Raw genomic sequence first — 19,763 nt, 5'->3', positions numbered from 1 at the left:
CTATTTTGATCGACACTGAGCAGAATTCACGCTCTCCATCAGTACTTCTACAATACTTTGGCGCTTTGATAATTAGTCTTAGTATTTTGTTTTCGGAATTGGGGGATGACTATCTTATTATGTTAACACACCGTCCAAAGTTGTGCACCATAGATCCATATCTGTCTGAGTACTGATTTATAGATAAGAAGTAATAGTTTTTTCCATTTTATTTGTTTATTATTGCAGTTTTCAACTTTGTTACACCGGCAATCTTATCAACTCACTGCACTTTTAACTGTTTTGGGGGATTAGGTATATTTAAATTTATGAACTTCAAACTGATTAAATATCATTTGGTCTCGAGTAAACGATTGAAATCTACTTTCTCCTGATAAGAAAAAATTTAGTAAATTTAGTAAACTTATAAAAGCTTAGGGGTGTAATATGTTCTTGAATATATGTACATATGCTTGACTCTCCTCTAATTTCTTTGAGACAAATTTAAGTGCTGTGGGTGACGAACAAAGCGAGAGGTTTCATTAATGAATTTGCGTTTTCAAGGGAAATGAAACGATGTAATGATGGCGAATTCGTTTATTAATATTTAGAACATTCAAAAATTGATATAATTTTACATGTGAATAAATGTATAACTTATCTCGCCTACCCAACACTACCATAGAATGCAGTTTGATATGCTGACTGAAATATGCTCACGTTACTTTAAGTTTTTATTATGATCGATGAAGCTAATGTCGGCGCTAGTATTACTCTCAATCAAGTTCAAGTTCATCGTAAAGATTTTATACTGTTGCAACATAACAGTTTTATAAACCTAACGGTTGTTTGTATCACCGAATACTAATTGAGTTAGATGTAGGCTTATGTATATATAAAAGATTCTTTCGTGCAAGCTGTTGAGTAAAAATCGAGATATCTTAATGAAACTGCTGGACAACTGCCTCGCCCACAAAATGAGATTAAGCGGAAACCCATAAGGGGTCATAACTAAGCACCAAGATAAAGAACTATAATTTGATATAGGGGATCAGCCTGTCGGCTAAAAATTTTAGGCTTGACACATTAAGCCTTCTTTAACTATAACATGATGCCTTAATAAAACACTTACATGCAGTACGAAATGGACAGGAATCCAGAATGTTGGCAACCTTATAGATGTGGCGAGAGATAGAGAGAAATATGCTGCGATAATTCAAAATCTGTAATTTTTTTAATTTTTTTTTCAATATACAATGTATATATTTAACATGTAAACATTACATTATTATATTATTATTAAGCTTATTAATATTGTACATATTATTAAATGTTATATGATCGCCAATATTCGAATACCAATTGGCAAATAAAGAAGAAGAAGATGCAGTACGAACTTAAAAAAGGGTGGTCGATGAAACTGCAAAGTAAAGTAGGAAGTGTCACATGTGTATGACTGAGTAATAAAACAAATTTCTATGCTAATATAGGCTTAATAACTTAGTTTTTAAAAACTCTGAGATTGTGGCCTTAATAACAAAAAATCATTCTCAGACTCGAATAAGAAATTGTGCAATGTTAACATAAATGTATTTTCAACACATCTTTGATTTCATATTTTGCCTCAAAAAATTCCACAATGAAATAGTTTTAATATTTCTAGAATTTATAATAGATAATATTTAAATAAAAAAGAGTTATTTTTAATAAAAATTCATATAAATAATATAATATATGGAAGAAGTAAAAAAGAAAATATAAATTAATTGTTAAATGTGCATCCCTAATATGTGCACTGTGATTCAATTTCCGCTGATAGAGTATCTCACACGTTGACATTATTGTAGAGTCGCGCGCCTGAAGGGAATTCTAATTGGGATCTTACGATCAGTAGGTTTTGGTCATTCATTCGTAGAAGTATTAAACGGGCGCGATTACCAATACTTCATAATTTCGTTCTTGACCTCTTGTTCTCTATTTTTTTATTAATGTATGCAGCAAAACACGTATAAAAAAATATTTAAATAATTTTTGTTTAAAAATGGAGTTTTTACTACGATTAATACAATTAATTTTAAAATTAATCTCTATTGTGATTTATCCACTTTTGAAACTATTATTGCCGCGAAAAGGTCCATCCACCATACCGCCAATACGCAATCAATTGGTAACACTACCAGTAGTTGAAGTGATAAAATTGATGAAACTGCGAAAGGTAAAAAACAACTTTTTAAAACAGGCTAAGCAAGTGTATATTTTATACGAGGTAAACTTCTCTATAAAAGAAGAAGAAAGAATGGCAATGAAAAGAAAAGTATTTTTTTCCAGAAATGAAATTACCGTTATATCGCAGGTGTAAGCTCATTTTTCCTTTCTATCCAATAGAAGTCAAAATATAAGATTTATAATTTTCGAGGAAAAATTTATCGTTTTTAAAAATTCAGAAGTCTGCAATTTGAAAAATTCAGGAAATCAAAATGTTGTTATAAGAAACACTTTATAAAAGGTCTAACGATCTACAGTAATGTAGCAAAACTCAGAAATGTAACATCTAAAAAATGTCACATACGAATGTGCACTTGGTGAAAATTACCTTTCAAAGAGGTCAATTTAGATTATATTGTTATTAGCTTAGGATAGATTCGATAGCTGATCTTCAAAATGGTGATCGCATTTGGACCATAATATGTGGTCATTTGTGAAGCCAAAAGAAATAATTTCCGTGTCGGATCTTATAAGTCGGCAAAACGGGACACTTCAATTTGTTTAGACGCTGAATTTATATTCCCCCGATGGGATATCAGGAAGTGTGAGCTTCCAAGTTTTTTAGCCTTAATCTCGCAAACGTGCGTCAATCAGTAAGAAAGTTCAGATGTTTCCACCTCGTTCTCTTCCATACAGATTCCGCAGCTGATAGCGGGTAAGATTCTCAACCTTACAGCGTGGACGCCGATAGGGCAACAAACTAGGGTAGGGCTTGCTTTACTGAAGGTAGAACTCACTGGATATCTTACGAACGATCTTGGGCCAAAAGCATCTTGCGATCCGTGCTCCTAAAACTCGCATGAAAAATCGAAAAATTAACCTGTTAAATATTATAAGTATAAAATGTATACTCTGTTGGTATATTTTTATCAATTACAATGCAACAATCTTAAAACGTTTGCAAGAGCACATAACATTATACGACGATTACGTTGGAGATTTTTCAAAAAAGTACTAGTTAGACACAACAGTAACGAGGGGGCGTTGGAGAATACGAAAAACTGCACACATCAATTACTCTCAGTTCATTATCTCATTTATAAAAGTTATTCTCTATTAATAACGATTCATAACAGAAATGCCGCTAATATTTTAATTCCATTGCTGTAACAGACTGACACAGCGTTTATGTAAATAATTGTAATTAATCAGACAGAGCTTTATTACCTGATAATTGATTTAATTGTATAATGCAATAAGTAAGGAGAAGCTAAGTTCGCATGCATAATTTTCTTGCAATTTTTAAAACTTAAGGGTACTTGCAGGTCACTAAAAAAATTAATCCTTAGTTCTGATACGGAATCACGTTATTCCAAACAAGGTGTCTACAATTAATATACTATTGATATATCTTCCACATTAAAAAACATATAGGGTATGATGCCAAGCTGAAAACAAAAATCTATATTTCGGGTATATGAGTCTACTAAGCAGAGGTTGAAACCTATGCAACCCATTGCTTTACATTCTATCGAAGTCAAGAAAATAGAACCATTTAATATCAAAACGAAGTCAACTAGGATAATGAAATTTTTATAATGGGGTTTGGGGTTTTATGGGGATGTAATCACCAATTTTATCCATTTTTTACTCAAAACTACTTTCTGGTAAGGATTAATTATTTAACAATTTTTAATATAGGCGTACGCCGGTATATTCTTACACTAAATTGCATATATTAAATTCTATAGCTGAGTTGATAACTGAGTTTTATCTATTATTTCATGTTTTTCGTGCATTTGCAAAGAAAAGTTTTTAAACTTTTTGTTAGCAAATTACGGATAGGCAGACTGTCGAATTTTTCTCTCATCAATATAGCACGCTATTCTGTCTCGATTAGTTCTAGCTGATAAAAACAATCGTTAGGAGCACAAAACTGTTGTACCCTACAGCAATACGTTGTGAGAGCATAAAAAAATAAGACTCTATTAAAAAGTATTTAAACAATGCTCACAAATTTCACAATTTCATTAACTGGAAATTTGTGAGAGATAAATAAATTTGAAGAGAGATAAGAGCAATAACGGCGTTAGCACTTATGGTGTATATATGTATAATAATATAATATTTAAATAAAATAGTGCACGCGACATAGATAGCTTAATTCGACACTTATCATGCAAGACAGTAGAAACTTGCATTTCCTTAAATACATACAGACATTGTATACCTGGAAATTATAAATAAAATATTTATTTTGTCACCATCAAAGTAATACCCACCAGATAGACTTATGTCAACGATATTCCCAGTCTTCGAAGCACTTTTCATAAGCACTTTTTAGAATGGATTCCGCGAATTTTGTTTCATCTCTTCGATCGACTGAAAACGGGAACAACGCGGCAATTACAGTTTGGGGAACAAGAAAAAATCACACGAAGCCAAATCTGATGAATGTGGTGGTTGATCAATGGTATTCATTGCGTTTTTGACATTAAATTAGGTCACAATCGAATGCGAACACGGCGGAAGCGTATCAACTTAGGAAAATTATGGCACAATCGGTGCATAGCCAAACAAAAGCTGTGTGGTGCATAGGGAAGAGTCTTTAGGCTTCAGAAGCCAAACAAAAAAGGGTTCAGTGAGGTGGAAAAGAGACTAGGGAACAAGGGCACGGTAAGCTTTTAGGATGGCTGCAAGCTAATGGATACTTATTTCCCAGGCAGCTCTGGAAACCACACAAAAGGGTTCAGAGAGGAGTGGAAAAGACACTAGGGGAACAAGGGCACGGGGATAAGCATCTTTACAGATGGCTCCAAGCTCAGATCAAAAAATTGTTAGGACATTGTATATGGAATTATACACAAAGCTGGCAGAAAAAATTTCATGATAATCGTATGATTTTGTCTTTGAGAAAAACCGATTGACCGGGAAGGCTACCATTAAATGACTGTAACTTAAAAACTATTTATGATAATGATTTCGTTATTAAGTGAATATCCAACCTTTCAGCTAAAATCTGAGGTTCTGGTGAGAGCTTACATAGAACGTATCAAAGAGGTAAATCCTCATGTCAATGCAGTAGTGCAAGATCGTTTCGAAGGTGCGCTGGAAGATGCGGTGCGAACTGATGAACTAATCGCCAAAACCTCAGACGAACAATTATCACCACTTTTTAGTCGCTATACCTTATTAGGTATACCTTTTACGGTAAAAGAATCATGCGGTTTGAAAGGTAAGAAATTGTTTACAAAAATATGTTCGTCCCTCTTTTAATCAAAATATTTTCTTTAGGCATGTCAATTTGTGTTGGTAGCCGTCAGCGCGCCCATATGATAAGCTCCGCGAATGGTGGAGTAGTGAACAATGTGGTTGCAGCTGGTGGCATACCATTACTGGTCTCCATAACGCCGGAATACTGCTTCAGCATGGAAACAATTTCAGCAACACAAAAGCGGTGCTTAAATCCACACGACAGCAGACGGACACCTGGTGGATCTTCCGGTGGAGAAGTATGTGTTTACAAGAAAAAAAAATAATATATTTATGCACTTTGTTTTTTTATATAGGGTGCTTTAAATGGTGCAGGCGCCAGCTTGTTCGGTATTGGTTCTGACATTGGTGGTTCGATACGATATCCGAGTTTATTTAATGGTGTCTTCGGTCACAAACCCACAGGCGGTATTATATCAGTTGAAGGACATTTTCCAGACACCAAAAACAAGAATAGCCTTTCGTTGGGTCCAATCACCCGGTTTGGTCGTGATTTGGGCGTACTTATGCAAGTTATAGCCGGTGAAAATGCTGCAAAATTGGATCTACTAACACCGGTGGAAACAAAGGATATTAAGGTAGATTTTTATACAGTATATGAGAGGTATTACTTAGAAAAAGTAAAGTCAGTTAATTCCTACTTTCCCACAGATTTTTTACGCACTTGGATTTGATGGGCTTAATGGTATTTTGCATACTTCGCCCGAAACGGAGATTAAACTTTCTATTTTGACTGCTTTAAGGTACTTAAAGAGTCGTGGATGTGAAGTTGAACGGGCATCCATGAGTGATTTCAGAAACTCACTCGAAATCTCGTTCGGCAGCATGACATTGTCAGATGACTTTCCTTATTTAATCAACACTTCAAACCCAAATAAAAAAAAAGAAATTTTAACTGAAATGGGCAAAGCAATAGTAGGCAAATCGGAATATACCAGAGACGCTTTATACTTTGAGTCCATAAGACGTTTTAACGCCGCAATACGCACGGAAAATATATTGAAATACAAAGCTGAAGCTGAGGTACTGAAAGCTAAGTTTGCTGTAAGTGTATTAATTTTTCCAAATATAGGTCGGTTCATATTACTTATCATTTTCTTCGTTTTTAGAAAATGCTCGGCAATAATGGCGTTTTCTTTTTTCCTACATTTCCTGTACCAGCACTTTATCATAACTCTTCGATATTGTTTCTCAGTAATGTAGATTATTGTATGATATTTAATATACTTGGCTTTCCGACAACTCATATACCCATGGGACATGATGACGACGGCTTGCCGGTCGGTTTTCAAGTGGTCGCAGCGCCATACAAGGATAAGCTATGCTTTCAAATTGCTGCTGAATTAGAAGCGGGATTTGGAGGTTGGGTTGTGCCCACGCCACATAAACTGGATCCGTTGAAATAGAATAAATAAATTCTTGATTATTATACTCTTAGTAATGTTAAGTTTTTATTTGAATTTAAAAGTTGAAATTCATTTTAATAATTTTTAAATATAAATATGGTGTTTAAAGGTTCGGTTTCCATTTTGCGTTTCCATATAATAAAGAGCTTATACTAACCCCCCTCGTCCACAAAATAATAGTACCAGCTCTATGGTTATTTAACTTAATTCTCACTTCAGAGATGGGGTCCACAGATTGGAGGATCGTTGGAGTAAGTGTATTAATGTTCAGGGAGATAATATTGAATAAAAAAGTGTATTTTGAATTATAAAATTGTGTTTTTCTTATCAAACGACAAAACTTCTTGAACAACCGCTACATAGGCTTACGGGTTTCAAAAAATCTAAACTTTTTATTGCCTTACTAAATTATATAACATCTTTGGAATATTGTCCTAAATTTTCAAGTTGATCTGAGTAGTAGTTTCGGAGATACAGCTTTGTAAACTTGTGCGCTTAGGGCTTGCTAGGCCAAGTGCGCCGTCTTTAAACGCGTTTTTCTCGAAACCCTGTTTTTGAAGTCGGTTGGCAAGGTTTCCCGAGAATTGCTCAACCGATTTTCATGAAATTTTACACAGGTCTTTGAGGTAAAATTCTGAAAGATTTGGGGAAAGGATTTTTTTTCGATTACAACTATTTGAAAACAAAAAAATAGCAAAACTTTCACTGAAATTTTCTTTTTTTGTAATAATATCAGCCAAAAATCCAATTTTCAGTTTTCCTTCTTCATCTAAGTTCTAATTTAAGGTTTTAACTAAAACACGTATTTTTTCACTTTAGATGATCCTAAAAGAAGTTATCCTGCCAACGCGGGCGCATCTTTTTTTCCTAGAAGTCCCCAGGAAATGGCGTTGCAATGGCGAGGTTGAAATTTTTTCTCCAAAAAATTTCAGAATTTCTTTGTTAATAGTGTAAGTTTGCAACAATAAAAAATTGAAATAAAACATTTAATTTTGAATCTAACTTAAAAATAGAATAAAATAGAAATAAATTAGGTAGTTATCCAGTATTAACTTTTGAAAAGTTCTTCAGGATGTGGTAGTGTAAGGCACGCGCAGCAGGATAAGCGTAGCTCTTTTTGCTGTAAAGAATAAAACTATTGGAAGTAAAGTTCGAATAAGGAAACTTTATTGTATGATTAATCAGGTGAAATTTGGCAAACCGAATCTCATAAAAGAGGGGCAGCTATGGTTAGAAAATCTTTGAGTAGTGAGCGTAATCGCGTTCAATTAATGCATATATCTTCCAAACCACCAAATTTGCTCAGAAGAAATCTTTTCAACCCTGCTTTCGATAGTGTGAACACAAGGGAAATCAATTGATGACACCTCCACTCTCCACATCGATAACTCAAAAGCTGAGAAAACTAGTTGGTTTGTATACTATACAAGTAGACGGACCAACGGACATGGCTAAATCGACCTAGCTCATCACTCTGATCATTTAAATATACAAGTATACATATATATTTTCTAAGGTATCCTAATTTTCCTACAAGAGGTAGCAAACTTCTTGACAAACTTAATATACCCTACAATATCTTCTTCTTCTCCTTCTTCAAAATCGTTTCTAACTATCTGGCCACCTGTGTATGTACCGTAGCTGAGTCCAAGCAAAAAATTAAGTTATGTTATGTTTACTTCTTTTAATTAGACTTTTGCTAATAACCGTAGCTACGCATTTTCGCTATATATCTATTCCACTTCCACATAAATATTTTATATACACACTTGCAAATATATATTCAACTGATTTAAAACATAGAACTCTCAACAGCAGCGCAATGCCTACAAAATATGAGAGATCGCTTGCAAATATGCGCATTAGTAAATATGCAAAATAAGACCGGCTAGTTAATGGCGACATTATTGTAGCGTGTACCGGTCAAGCAAATATGAGCACGAGATTTGCAGTCAGTAGGTTTCGCTCATTCTAGCGAGTAGGTAAAAATTGCGGTCGCAGTTGCCACAACAAATTCTTAATTTACATAGAATTTAGTTAGAGACTTACTTTTAATTATTTACTTGTGAATTTTACTGTGCTTAAAAGATGGAGTTTTTCCTACGTCTATTGCAATTAATATTCAAGATTCTTTATATGATAGCTTATCCGCTATGGTGCTTCTTTTTACCGCGCAAAGGTCCGTCTACGATTCCGCCGATTCGTGACAGATTATTGACGCTTTCGGTGGGGGAAGTGCTGGAATTATACCAACAACGTAAGGTATGAAGAAGGACGTTTCTCAAAAATGTTAAAAAAGATCGTGAATAGTGTTAGAAATGAAAAGTATTCAAAATTGTTAATTTTTTTTAAATTGGTTTGAGGTAAATCGTTAAAATTCTTTATATATCATTTAAAAGCACTGAAAAATATGAGAGAACAAGAACGACCGTTAACTTTGGCTGCACATAAGATATAACACTCTTCACAGGTATCAGACATCACAGGATATCTTTAAACATAAAAGTGTATAAAATGATCTCTAACTTGATTTTGGTCGGTTAGTTTGTAAGACAGATATATGTTATAGCGGTCCGATCTGAATAACCACTTCGGAGATTGTACCGTTGCCTTGGATCGTAATTCTTGCCAAATTTCTTGAAGATATCCCTTGAAATGAAAAAGCTTTCCGTACATGCACTTGATTCCGATTGTTCAGTTCGTATGACAGCTAAATGCTATAATGGTTCCGACAAATAGTTTATTATTTGTTTGTAGGGTCTCCGCCGTTTCCTTCTCGGTGTTACAAATTTCGTGGCAAACTTAATATGCCCTGTTAAAGGTATGAAAAGATAAGTACTTCAATTTCTCTCTTCTGTTCATAGGCTAACGGTTTATGTTTTTGTTATTTAGTAAAGGGCAATTTAGTCTCTTTCTTATTTGCTGCAATACTTTCACTGTTATTTTCTTTTATCGCGTTATTGCACTTCATCTCAAGGTGTTGTTTTTTGTCTTGGCATTGTTATTATTTTCAAGGCTGGCAGAATGATGTGGTCATTTACATATCTATGGTCGTATGCAAATTAACAAAACTCCATTCGGAGTAATTGCGAAGAATAGTCTTTTCAGACATCATATTGGTCGCCTTCAAAGTAAATAAAGATGTAATACACTTATGCCAATGATTTTCCAGTCCTCGAAACACTTTTCAAAAGCACTTTTTCGGATGCCCTTCAGCTCCTTCAAAGAATTTTGTTTTACCTCTTATCAGAAAACGGGTTCCACGGTGCGACAATTTTAGTTTGGGGAACAAGAAAAAATTACAAAGGTCAAATATGGTGAATACGGTTATTGATCGATGGTATTCATTGCGTTTTGGCTTTTGAATTTTTTGTATATAGCTCGTTTTTTCCCCTACGTTCCGATCATTATTGACTTTTCTGAATGTTAATACACTTGATGCATGTCTAAAGAGACCTGTTCACTGTACTCTTACTCTTTTCGAAAAAAAATTCAGCTTTATCGGGAAGCGTTTTATGCCTAAAATATCCACCAAAATCATTCTTTTGCCCTCTCTCTAACACTTGCCTGATGATTTTCAAGCACCATACATGCACTTTGTTAGTATTGTCTTTGTCTTTATAAGACGCGATCATATCGCGGGTTTCTTGAAGTACGATCTTTTACCATGCATATTGGCATACAAAGTATAACTTTATTGTTATGTACATATATACATTAGTCTCAAGTACTCTGTCTAATAATGTACTAATAATACTTAAATGTATTTTTACTTACATCTATATAAGAGCGTTTATATTTTACATTAGCATAATCTTTAGTAACATAAAACTTTAATGATCTATATAGTTGAACTTAAAAATTACTAGGAAATTGCTGTTTTTCAAAAGTACGAGCTATGACGATTCACCAAGCCATTAGCTTAATCACCAAAACAGAAACATGTTAACTTCGGTTGCGCCGAAACTATTACAGTGTTTATGCTACATTTCCACTCGGTTAATAATACCCTTCACAAATACTAGAACTTTGATCGTTCAGTTTGTATAGCAGCTATACGCTGTAGGGATCCGATCTAAATAGTTTCTTTGCCTTAGGCAATAATAATATGATATTCCGTCAAATGAAAAAGCTTTCCATACAAGCAATTTATTCCGTTCGTTCAGTTTGTATGGCGGCTACATTCTTTAGTGGTCCGATATAGGCCATTCAGACAAAAGAACAGCTTCGTGGTGAGAATTGGACACAATTTCAGATTGGAATCTCAAAAACTGAAACGGACGAACAGGCAGGCGAACATAGTTAGCTCGACTCAGTTCGTCACGGTGATCATTTATATAGGTTCGCCGACTTTTCCTTCTGGGTGTTACAAATATGATAAAGATATATATGTAAATATAAGATGATATTTGAAGTTTGGAAACCGCTACCGAAAATATAATTAAATCTTATTATTATTATCTTATTATTTATCATTAATGATAATTATTATAATAAAAATTTTGAAAAAGTGAGCATGGTCCCGTCCTCTAGGAAGTTTGAAGTACGTATTATCTAACCACTAAAGGTACAATAATCAAATTCGTTTAATTAGAACAAATAATAAAATCCCACCCTTTTCCCATATAACGGTATTTAAATACTGAAAATTCGATAAATCAATAAATATATGCTTTAAAGCCCCGAACTTTCACCCAAGATTGTATGGCAGGGCTTTATAGGGTCGGTGTCAAATTTGGATGATGGGTGTGTAAAACCACATCTAACAGTGTGAAAATGGACAAAATCAGACAGAGCCCATGTCTACTTCCCATAAAACACAATTTTAAATTTTATCTGATTCTTTCACTTTCCAGTAAAAAAATAAAGAATTAAACAAAAAAGGACTCCGAATTAAAATTTGCCTTTGAGCTGATACACTTTGTTACCAAACACTTTTCAAATCGGACCCTAGTTCCCATTCCGAAATTTTTATCAAAAATATCGGCCAATCTGTGAGATATATTAGAAAGATTCGGAGCATTCGAAGCACTTTCTGATAATAGTATGGGTGCATGTCAACAATGGATTGCATCGAATAAATAATTCATTTAGCACCGAAATACCTAATAGATAGATTCAACAGGATCAGAGACACTATACCATATTTCTCTGTATAATATGGATTCAAGAAATCCCCTTTCGCAAAAAATTTTAATAAAAAAGAATGAAATCAGTTTTGTAGTTCCATTGTCTTTTCCCTAGGGGTATGATCCCCAGGAGAGTTTCTAAGATCCAAAGATAATTATTGAGGTCGAACAGACCATATTTCTCGAAATTTTTTAAATTTTTTGTTTTAATGAAAACCATATTCCGAATTTATAAATATGGAGAACTCAATTGCCATCTCTAGATCATCTCGAAACGTTAATCTCTAATAAACACAGAGTTGAGTTTATATATAAGTATGTATTAAAACTTCCCTTATTCGAAACTGGCAGATTTCTAACAATTTGTACTTTAAATTTGTCAAACCTCTCGATAAAGCCATTGAGTTCTAACGTTCAACTTTATTACGAAAGTTCACGTTCTCTAAAAAATGTGTTTCGCGCGCTTCACTTAACTTATGGTTAAGTTAACTGAACTACTGAATAGTACGCTTCTATTCGCAACACTATCACCCATCTTGAGACCCTGCATTCATTATTGGATAGTATTCGACAGACATAACAGACCACGTCCAGCACCCAATGGAGAAAATATAGCAGTCGGCCCGTGGACTGACATATGGACTTGGCGCATTTTACATCGGGATCTCGACCTTCCCAAGCGACCTCACTTTGCTCTATGGGCTCCTCAAAAGTTCCAAAAAGATCTGACGCGATGAGGCAACGGTTTGATGTGGTTTGTGGGCCGGTGGAATCTTCGGTACATATTTCTTCAAAAATGATACCGGTGGGAACGTAAAATTCAATGGTGACCGTTATCGTGCCGAGGTAACAGCATATTTGATGCCGAAAATTGAACCACCTGAGACGTAGCTGTGGCCAACATTTGAAGGAGATAATCTTCAAAAAATAAATGTCAAAGAATCTTCTTTCGAATTATAATAAACATTCCTCATTGAATTTTTATTTTCTGTGTTTTTTCTTTTTTTTCAATTTGTTTTCAGTTTTTTTTTCCATTGATAATATTATGTATTTTCCAGTTGAAACCTTCAAAATTGGTAAAAGCCTACTTTGATCGTGTCATAGAGGTAAATAGTCATATTCATGCAGTGGTGGAAGATCGTTTCAATAAAGCGCTAGAAGAGGCCGCACGAGCTGATGAATTAATTGCTAGAACTCCAGACGCGGAATTGCCGGCACTCTTCAATCGCCTAAAATTGTTGGGTGTACCTTTTACCGTTAAGGAATCATGTGGACTGAAAGGTACTTTGCTGGCAAACTAATAATAGATAACTTGGAGGTAATCGTGATAATTTTCAGATATGCCCTTCCGCGTTGGTAGTCGTCAGCGCGCTAACATAATATGTCAAGCTAATGGTGAAACGGTAAACAATTTGGTGGCTGCTGGTGGCATACCAATACTGGTCTCCATAACACCAGAATATTGCTTCAGCATGGAAACAAATCCGGCAACACAAAACCGTTGCTTAAATCCACACGACAGTAGACGTACAGCAGGTGGATCTTCCGGTGGAGAAGTATGTAATTGAAAAAATACATATACTTAGTAAAGTTTAAATGTCCTTTTTTATATAGGGTGCTCTAAATGGGGCCGGCGCAAGCTTATTCGGTATTGGTTCTGATATTGCTGGTTCAATACGATATCCGAGTTTATTTTGTGGTGTCTTCGGCCACAAACCCACTGGTGGAATCACTTCAATTGAGGGACATTTTCCTAACTGTAAGGATAAGGATTGCCTTGAATATCTTCAGATGGGTCCAATAACACGATTTGGTCGTGATTTGAGTTTATTAATGGAGGTCATGGCTGGCAAAAATGCCGAGCTATTGGATCTGTCAACGCCGGTGGAAACCAAGGACATAAAGGTAGATTATACATGTGTATGAAAAAAAAATTAGAAAAGTTTCTGCAATAGGTGCACAATAGGATTCTTCTCAAATATGTATATAACGAGTGGCAAACGAATGCTCAACGCGTTTAAAATTTATCTCAGCATATTTTTCAACAGCTTTTTGTTCTCGCTTACAAGAGAGCAAGACCAAAGCATATAATTTCTTTTTTTATCATTTAAAGAATTACCAATTATGTATTTTTTTCATTTATTACTTTTATAGGTATTCTACGCATTGGGATTTAGTGGTCTCAACGGTCTTTTACATAGATCACCCGCTAAAGATATTAAAGTTTCAATTATGTCAGCTGTAAAATTTTTACAAACCCGCGTCTTACATACTCAAAAAATCTCAATGAGCGCTTTCAAAAACTCACTGGAAATGTCGATCGGTGGTCTTGTATTGCTGAAGGATTTTCCGTATTTAATTAACTCATCGAGCCCGCATAAAATACGCGAACATCTTGCCGAAATGAGTAAGGCAGTTTTGACCCAATCCGAATACTCAAACGAGGCTTTATACTTCGATGCATTACGTCGGCTCAATGGCTGCATGAGAACGGAAGCCATGTTGAGATACAAAGCTGAAGTTGAAGTGCTCAAATCGACGTTTGCCGTAAGTCTTTTAATAATTTCAATAAATAATGACTTGCCAAAATTAATCAATCTAATAATTTTATTTGCCTTTAGCGAATGCTTGGTGACAATGGCGTTTTATTATTTCCTACCTTCCCGGTGCCCGCTTTGCATACCGATTCCTCGCTTTTGGCTCTTTGGAATGTGGATTATGCTATGATCTTCAATATAATTGGCTTTCCAGCGACTCACATACCAATGGGACGTAATGGCGATGATTTGCCAGTTGGCTTTCAAGTAGTAGCCGCTCCCTATAGAGATAAGTTGTGTTTTCAAATCGCTCGTGAATTAGAAGCCGCCTTTGGTGGTTGGGTAATTCCCACCCCACATGAATTTCAACCTTTGTAAAGCTCGAAATGGGTAATTCAGTTCGGTTTTATTACTCACAATTGCATTTTGGAATTGAATAACTCATTTTAATACAATATTTTTGCTTTTAATAAAAGTTAGTATTGAATTAAATGTGTTTGGTTTTGATTTATAAATATATTGATTATGTCTTTAGTTTGTAGATTTTGTATATGTTTTTTAAGATATTCTTCTGAAAGTGCCGATACCACCACAAGTAAAAGCACTTATGATAAATTTTTAGGGAGATTCTCCACGGTCATATCAATATACCTAAAAGATAAATAGTTCCAGCATAACGGTAACTACAAGTCCTACAAGTCGTTTCTAGAGTTTCTTTTCTTCTGACTTCTGGTGTTATTTTAATATAAAGTCGGGTTTCTATTCAAAATTGATATTTATTCATCATTTAAAAGCCACGGAATAGTGCTTTCTTTCTGAAAGGATCGGATAAACACTATATTCTCTCATTATATGTATTCAAATCAATTCAAATTTTCGTCGATGAGATCTCAGAATTCTCGAAATTTATTAATTATTTAATGAAACAAATTGATTAATATCAATGCAACCCCTTCTTCGACAAAGTTAAAGTCGCTGTATAAGTTATAAAACCTGAGTACATAAGAATCTAAAAACAAAGACATTCAGGAATTCGCTTCTGCGACTAGTACGAGAGATATGTACAATATAGACCAGATAAAGTCACTAGAGAGGAGATGCAGTCAGCTTTTTCACGGGTGTGTCGATGCTAAGTGAGAAGGTTGGAGAGGAAGTTTTCTATAAGGAGCTCTCCATCAATCTAAGTTTTAGCGGATCAATGTAGTAGTAAGTACTCCGAAGTGCAACTTCTTTCAGGAAGGTGAATATTCGCGCCCACAGCAAAGCGGCAATATTCACCTTAAGCTCGCTCAGTGTGCGCTCAAATTTGGTCAAGGAATATCTCTCCTTAATAGTCAATAGAAATGTCAGTTACTTCATTAAGGGATCAGTAGGGTAATCTGGCCTGTTTTTGACATTTTTTTTCATAGAAATTTTTATTCAACAATAGAACTTTTCTCACATATCATGAGGTATATCGTGGAGGGTATAAACAATTTCTTCTAAATTTTTTGATGACATCTGTCGGAGAAATGGCTGGGTGAATGAGATGCGTTTTTTCACTGGCAGACACGATTTCTCAGGTTTGGATGATCTGAATGGTTATCGTCCCTACTAGAATCATGAAAAAATTTTGATAAATAAAAAAATAATTAACGTTTTTTTTTAATTTATCGCCATGTTTTTTAACATAAATTTTATCATAACATTATCAATAAATTATAAAAAATTATTAATCTAATATGGACGATAGCCAGGCGTTTTGTGAACATTAAAAATTAAGCAAATCGGTTGAGTAGTTCAACCGGAATCATGTCCGCCAGTTTAAAATAGAGTGTTCTGAGAAAGTCGCGTTTAAAGTTTGAGGTGTGGCCGAACGTCGAGCGGTATAATTATTTTTGGGCCTTTTCCGAAACCTTCCAATGGTAAAGTGGGTTGCTACATTAATTCTGAGGGTATAAAGAAACATAAAATGCAAAAGAATTTTTTTTTTTAAGATTACCCTTTGACCCCCTAAAATACTCATTTTTATTTCGGCCCTTAGCGAAAATGCAAAGTCGATGAGCTCGCAAGAGCGAGGAACCCTTGTACCAATTATATCGGAATGGGAACGATCGGGGTCTCGGTAATTTTCTTGCGTTCTGTCGCAGAACCTCGCGTGAACTTAGCAAGCGTTGGTCAACGATTAGCTCCTTTGTGCAAAATCTTGGCTCAATCTTAAGAGATTCTTAGCGGTAAAACTAGAAATCTAATCGAACACAAATTGTCAAAGTTGCATGAAGGAAGGCGAAGTGAAAATATACAGCACATTTTCTCCATTATCAAACTTTTGCAAGATTGACGCCGAAACATCTCGGTAACCATACTGCAAACCAGAAGAGATAGCCCAAACTAATATTAACCGTGTCAACAAATTTGTGGTAGACATAAAGCGATTTGTCGAATTATAAGTGCCTTTATACTCAATATATACTCTATAAGGTAGTAGAGAACATTTTGGTGGTGCTTTACGCTTTAGAAGACTCTCTCTCCGATTAAATAACCGGTGAGCTCTCTTTCTGGTATGTAATTGCATTCTTTAACCCCTGAAAAGAGCACTTTAAGTTTGCCTCGAAGTTTGTAACAACGAGAAGAAAACATAGAGACCCTGTAAACTTGTACTGAAAACTCTTGTTTTTGACAAGATATCCACGAAATTTGTCATGAATATTGTCCAAGTCAACGTTACAATCTCCGAAGAAATTTTTCAGATCGGACTGCTATAGCACATACATACATACATAGCTGCCAAACAAACTGACTGAAAAATTTCAAGTTTTTGTGTGGAATCTTTTGTATGAGTGAGGAGTATTATAACATCGGTACCGCCAAAGTAAACGTTTTTTTTTCTTGTTTTAAGATGACATGCATAATGTTTATTCTAATCTCCATCATTTGGACCTTGAATAATCACTTCTTAATGCTTTCTCTGTACTATGCTCTGGGTTTGTTCTTAATTGTTATTCTGCAAATTTTTCACATATATATACTTCAACATCCGCTATGCGACATCTGCCGGCGATTACCAGAGAGTATATTGAACTGAGTGGTGGATTTCAATAATATTATGGTTAGTTCTTAAATCCACCACTAACTGACGCAACCAGTCACAATAGCAGCCGCACGGTGTATGCATTTTATGAGATTGATGATTAAATGGACAAGTCGATTTCTGGTTTGCTTTCATACGAATTCGAAGAACGCAAACGAGCGGACGTGTGTGTCGGAAAGAAATATATAAACGACGGAAGTCAATTTGTGCTTCGACAGAGAAACGGAAAAATTAAAAGAGCAAATATAAGCTAAATATAATAAATAGAAGCAAAAGCAAACAAAAATTTCCAATTTACATAAAAGTGCAAGTGTGTCGACTTAAATTCAAGAATAGCAAAAAAATATACTACTTAGCTAAATAAAATAAAGGAAAAATCTAATAAGCAAAAGAAACAAATTCGTAAAACGAGTGCGAGAGAAAAATGTGACAAAAAGTAAGCGCGACTACAACGAATTTAAGCGAATTAACATAACATGTAAATGCGGAGCAAAAGGAACGAACAAGTGCCTTTTACACAACAACAGCAACTACCAACACCAAACCCCGACTGCTACTAACCAACAACCACGCATTTCGTGTAAAGTAAAAAATAAATAAATAATTTTAAACAAATTAATTAGAGAACATACGCTATAAGTAAACTAAGTGTTTGAGCAACCAAGTGGGGATGAACTCATTGTCTAACTTCAAGCTCCGGAGATAGACGCGCTTCTGTTGCATTCAAGCAGTCAGATAGTGGATTACTAGACAGCAAAACAAAAAAAAAATATATGTATATATAAATAATATATTTACATATGTACGTGAGTATATGTAAGTGTATAACTAACCTAAACGTCAGCAAGCCAAGTTATTAGTTTGGAATTTCGGCCAAGAAAGACACAGCAAGTGTAATTGCAGAGAGTTAAATGAGAGAGAGATTGAGAAAAAATAAAACAAAGTTTGAAGCTGACAAAAATTGAGCTTAGAAAAAGCTAAGTGCAAGTTAAAAAAAAAATTGAAACTAAAGAATCTTTGAAAAACGCGTCAGAATTAAAGAAAGCAGTTTTTCGAAAATAACACAGTGTGTGATTAGAGCCCAAAAAAACAGCAAGTGCTTTAGAATTTGTGCGAACCCCACCCCCTCACCACCTTAACCGCGCGCCAGTGACAAGTAAGCGTGAGTTTTCAGCAAATTTTTTCTTTGCCAAAACTTTTGAACCTTAAACAGTTTTCCTATTCGTCGCCCAAAGTGCGCTTATATCAAACACATAAACAAACAAACATACATACATGTATAAATTATCTAATAGCCCAGCGGCGGTAAAAGCAATAACAACACCAACAACTGCATAGTTACAGCAAAACAATAATAATAGCAACAACAGCAGCAGCGTATAAATAATTTTTAAAACTTATACGGAAAAACAGCAACAACAACAAACACAGCGAGCAAATCAACAGCAGCAAGCAGATAACACAGGCGAAGCAAAAAGCAAAACACTGTTAATTTACGTGCAAACAAACATACATACCAACATACAAACGTACGTGTGTATGTAGAGACAACGCGGCGTACAGCAGAGAGAGGCATAGCGCTCACAACTTGTCTACACAGCCACATACATTTGATTTTGTGATTCACTACGCTGTCGCTGCCTGCGTTGCAGCAGCCAATAATAATAATAACAACAACAACAACAACAAGCACCACATACACACAAACAGCAATCAGAAGCGACTAACGTGTGTCGTGCGGCAGTCGAGTGTGTGTGCGAGCGTGACAGCAAGAGCGTGAGTCATAAAAGTGAAATGAAAATGCGGGTAAAGAGAGAATCACCGCTGCTCGTGCTGAGATTTAGGACAATCAACAGCAGAAATGGTAGGTACAACATATAAACAGACAGTTATTTCTACAGCGCAGTGACGTGTGTGCACGCGCGCTTAAGTGTATGAGCGTGTGTGTTTGTGCATTTTGCATTTACCTTTTTTGTTGATGGTGTGTGTGAGTTTCCATAAATTTTCAAAAATACACAGTTATTAAAGCTGTTTGGCTAGCGTTGTGCATCCAAGTGAACGGGGGTGAGCAGCCGCTAACACCACCCACCAAAGTCACAGCACCCAAGTATAGTATTATATTTACATACATCCATACATATTTACATACTCGTATGTATGCATG

At 35.1% G+C, this 19,763-nt stretch overlaps 3 protein-coding genes across 5 annotated transcripts in view; all 3 read left to right on the top strand.

Moving 5' to 3' along the window:
- Positions 1 to 1,865: 1,865 nt before the first annotated feature.
- On the top strand, positions 1,866 to 6,984 carry LOC126768035 (fatty-acid amide hydrolase 2-A-like). Of its 3 annotated transcripts, none has more exons than XM_050485897.1 (6): positions 1,866 to 2,194; positions 5,197 to 5,419; positions 5,479 to 5,696; positions 5,754 to 6,035; positions 6,088 to 6,501; positions 6,567 to 6,984. In XM_050485897.1, exons 1-6 carry the CDS (start codon positions 2,021 to 2,023, stop codon positions 6,861 to 6,863), a joined length of 1,608 nt encoding a protein of 535 aa, XP_050341854.1. In that variant the 5' UTR covers positions 1,866 to 2,020; the 3' UTR covers positions 6,864 to 6,984. The 3 variants fall into 3 exon arrangements, with proteins under 3 accessions (XP_050341854.1, XP_050341855.1, XP_050341856.1); XM_050485898.1 differs by having other exon boundaries at positions 1,867 to 2,194; positions 6,109 to 6,501; XM_050485899.1 differs by lacking the exon at positions 1,866 to 2,194 and adding an exon at positions 4,890 to 5,136.
- A 1,834-nt stretch (positions 6,985 to 8,818) lies between these two features.
- LOC126768038 (fatty-acid amide hydrolase 2-B-like) lies at positions 8,819 to 15,021 on the top strand. The gene is made up of 6 exons (XM_050485902.1): positions 8,819 to 9,125; positions 13,051 to 13,273; positions 13,331 to 13,548; positions 13,607 to 13,897; positions 14,147 to 14,539; positions 14,614 to 15,021. The coding sequence occupies exons 1-6, from the start codon at positions 8,952 to 8,954 to the stop codon at positions 14,905 to 14,907; spliced, it is 1,593 nt and encodes a 530-aa protein (XP_050341859.1). The 5' UTR covers positions 8,819 to 8,951; the 3' UTR covers positions 14,908 to 15,021.
- Positions 15,022 to 17,722: 2,701 nt separating this feature from the next.
- Positions 17,723 to 19,763, top strand: part of LOC126751364 (dual specificity protein phosphatase 15) — a 52,485-nt gene continuing 50,444 nt past the window's right edge. The window contains exon 1 of the mRNA XM_050461574.1: positions 17,723 to 19,463. Within this exon, the coding sequence (XP_050317531.1) occupies positions 19,394 to 19,463 (70 nt within the window). The 5' untranslated portion in view covers positions 17,723 to 19,393. The remainder of the gene's footprint in view (positions 19,464 to 19,763) is intronic.

The sequence above is a fragment of the Bactrocera neohumeralis genome, chromosome 2 (genome assembly GCF_024586455.1).
Source record: "Bactrocera neohumeralis isolate Rockhampton chromosome 2, APGP_CSIRO_Bneo_wtdbg2-racon-allhic-juicebox.fasta_v2, whole genome shotgun sequence".
NCBI lineage: Eukaryota > Metazoa > Arthropoda > Insecta > Diptera > Tephritidae > Bactrocera > Bactrocera neohumeralis.
The sequence above is the reverse complement of the archived record's forward strand: the minus strand, read 5'-3'. Positions and strand labels throughout refer to the sequence as shown.

Excerpts from the sequence above, each read along its gene's own strand:
- LOC126768035 (XM_050485897.1), top strand. The coding sequence starts at position 2,021 with ATGGAGTTTTTACTACGATTAATACAATTAATTTTAAAATTAATCTCT. Across the intron at positions 5,697-5,753 it reads GTGGATCTTCCGGTGGAGAA|GGTGCTTTAAATGGTGCAGG; the intron begins GTATGTGTTTAC and ends TTTTTTATATAG. Across the intron at positions 6,036-6,087 it reads TGGAAACAAAGGATATTAAG|TTAATTCCTACTTTCCCACA; the intron begins GTAGATTTTTAT and ends AAGTAAAGTCAG.
- LOC126768038 (XM_050485902.1), top strand. The coding sequence starts at position 8,952 with ATGGAGTTTTTCCTACGTCTATTGCAATTAATATTCAAGATTCTTTAT. Across the intron at positions 9,126-13,050 it reads AATTATACCAACAACGTAAG|TTGAAACCTTCAAAATTGGT; the intron begins GTATGAAGAAGG and ends TGTATTTTCCAG. Across the intron at positions 13,274-13,330 it reads GGAATCATGTGGACTGAAAG|ATATGCCCTTCCGCGTTGGT; the intron begins GTACTTTGCTGG and ends GATAATTTTCAG.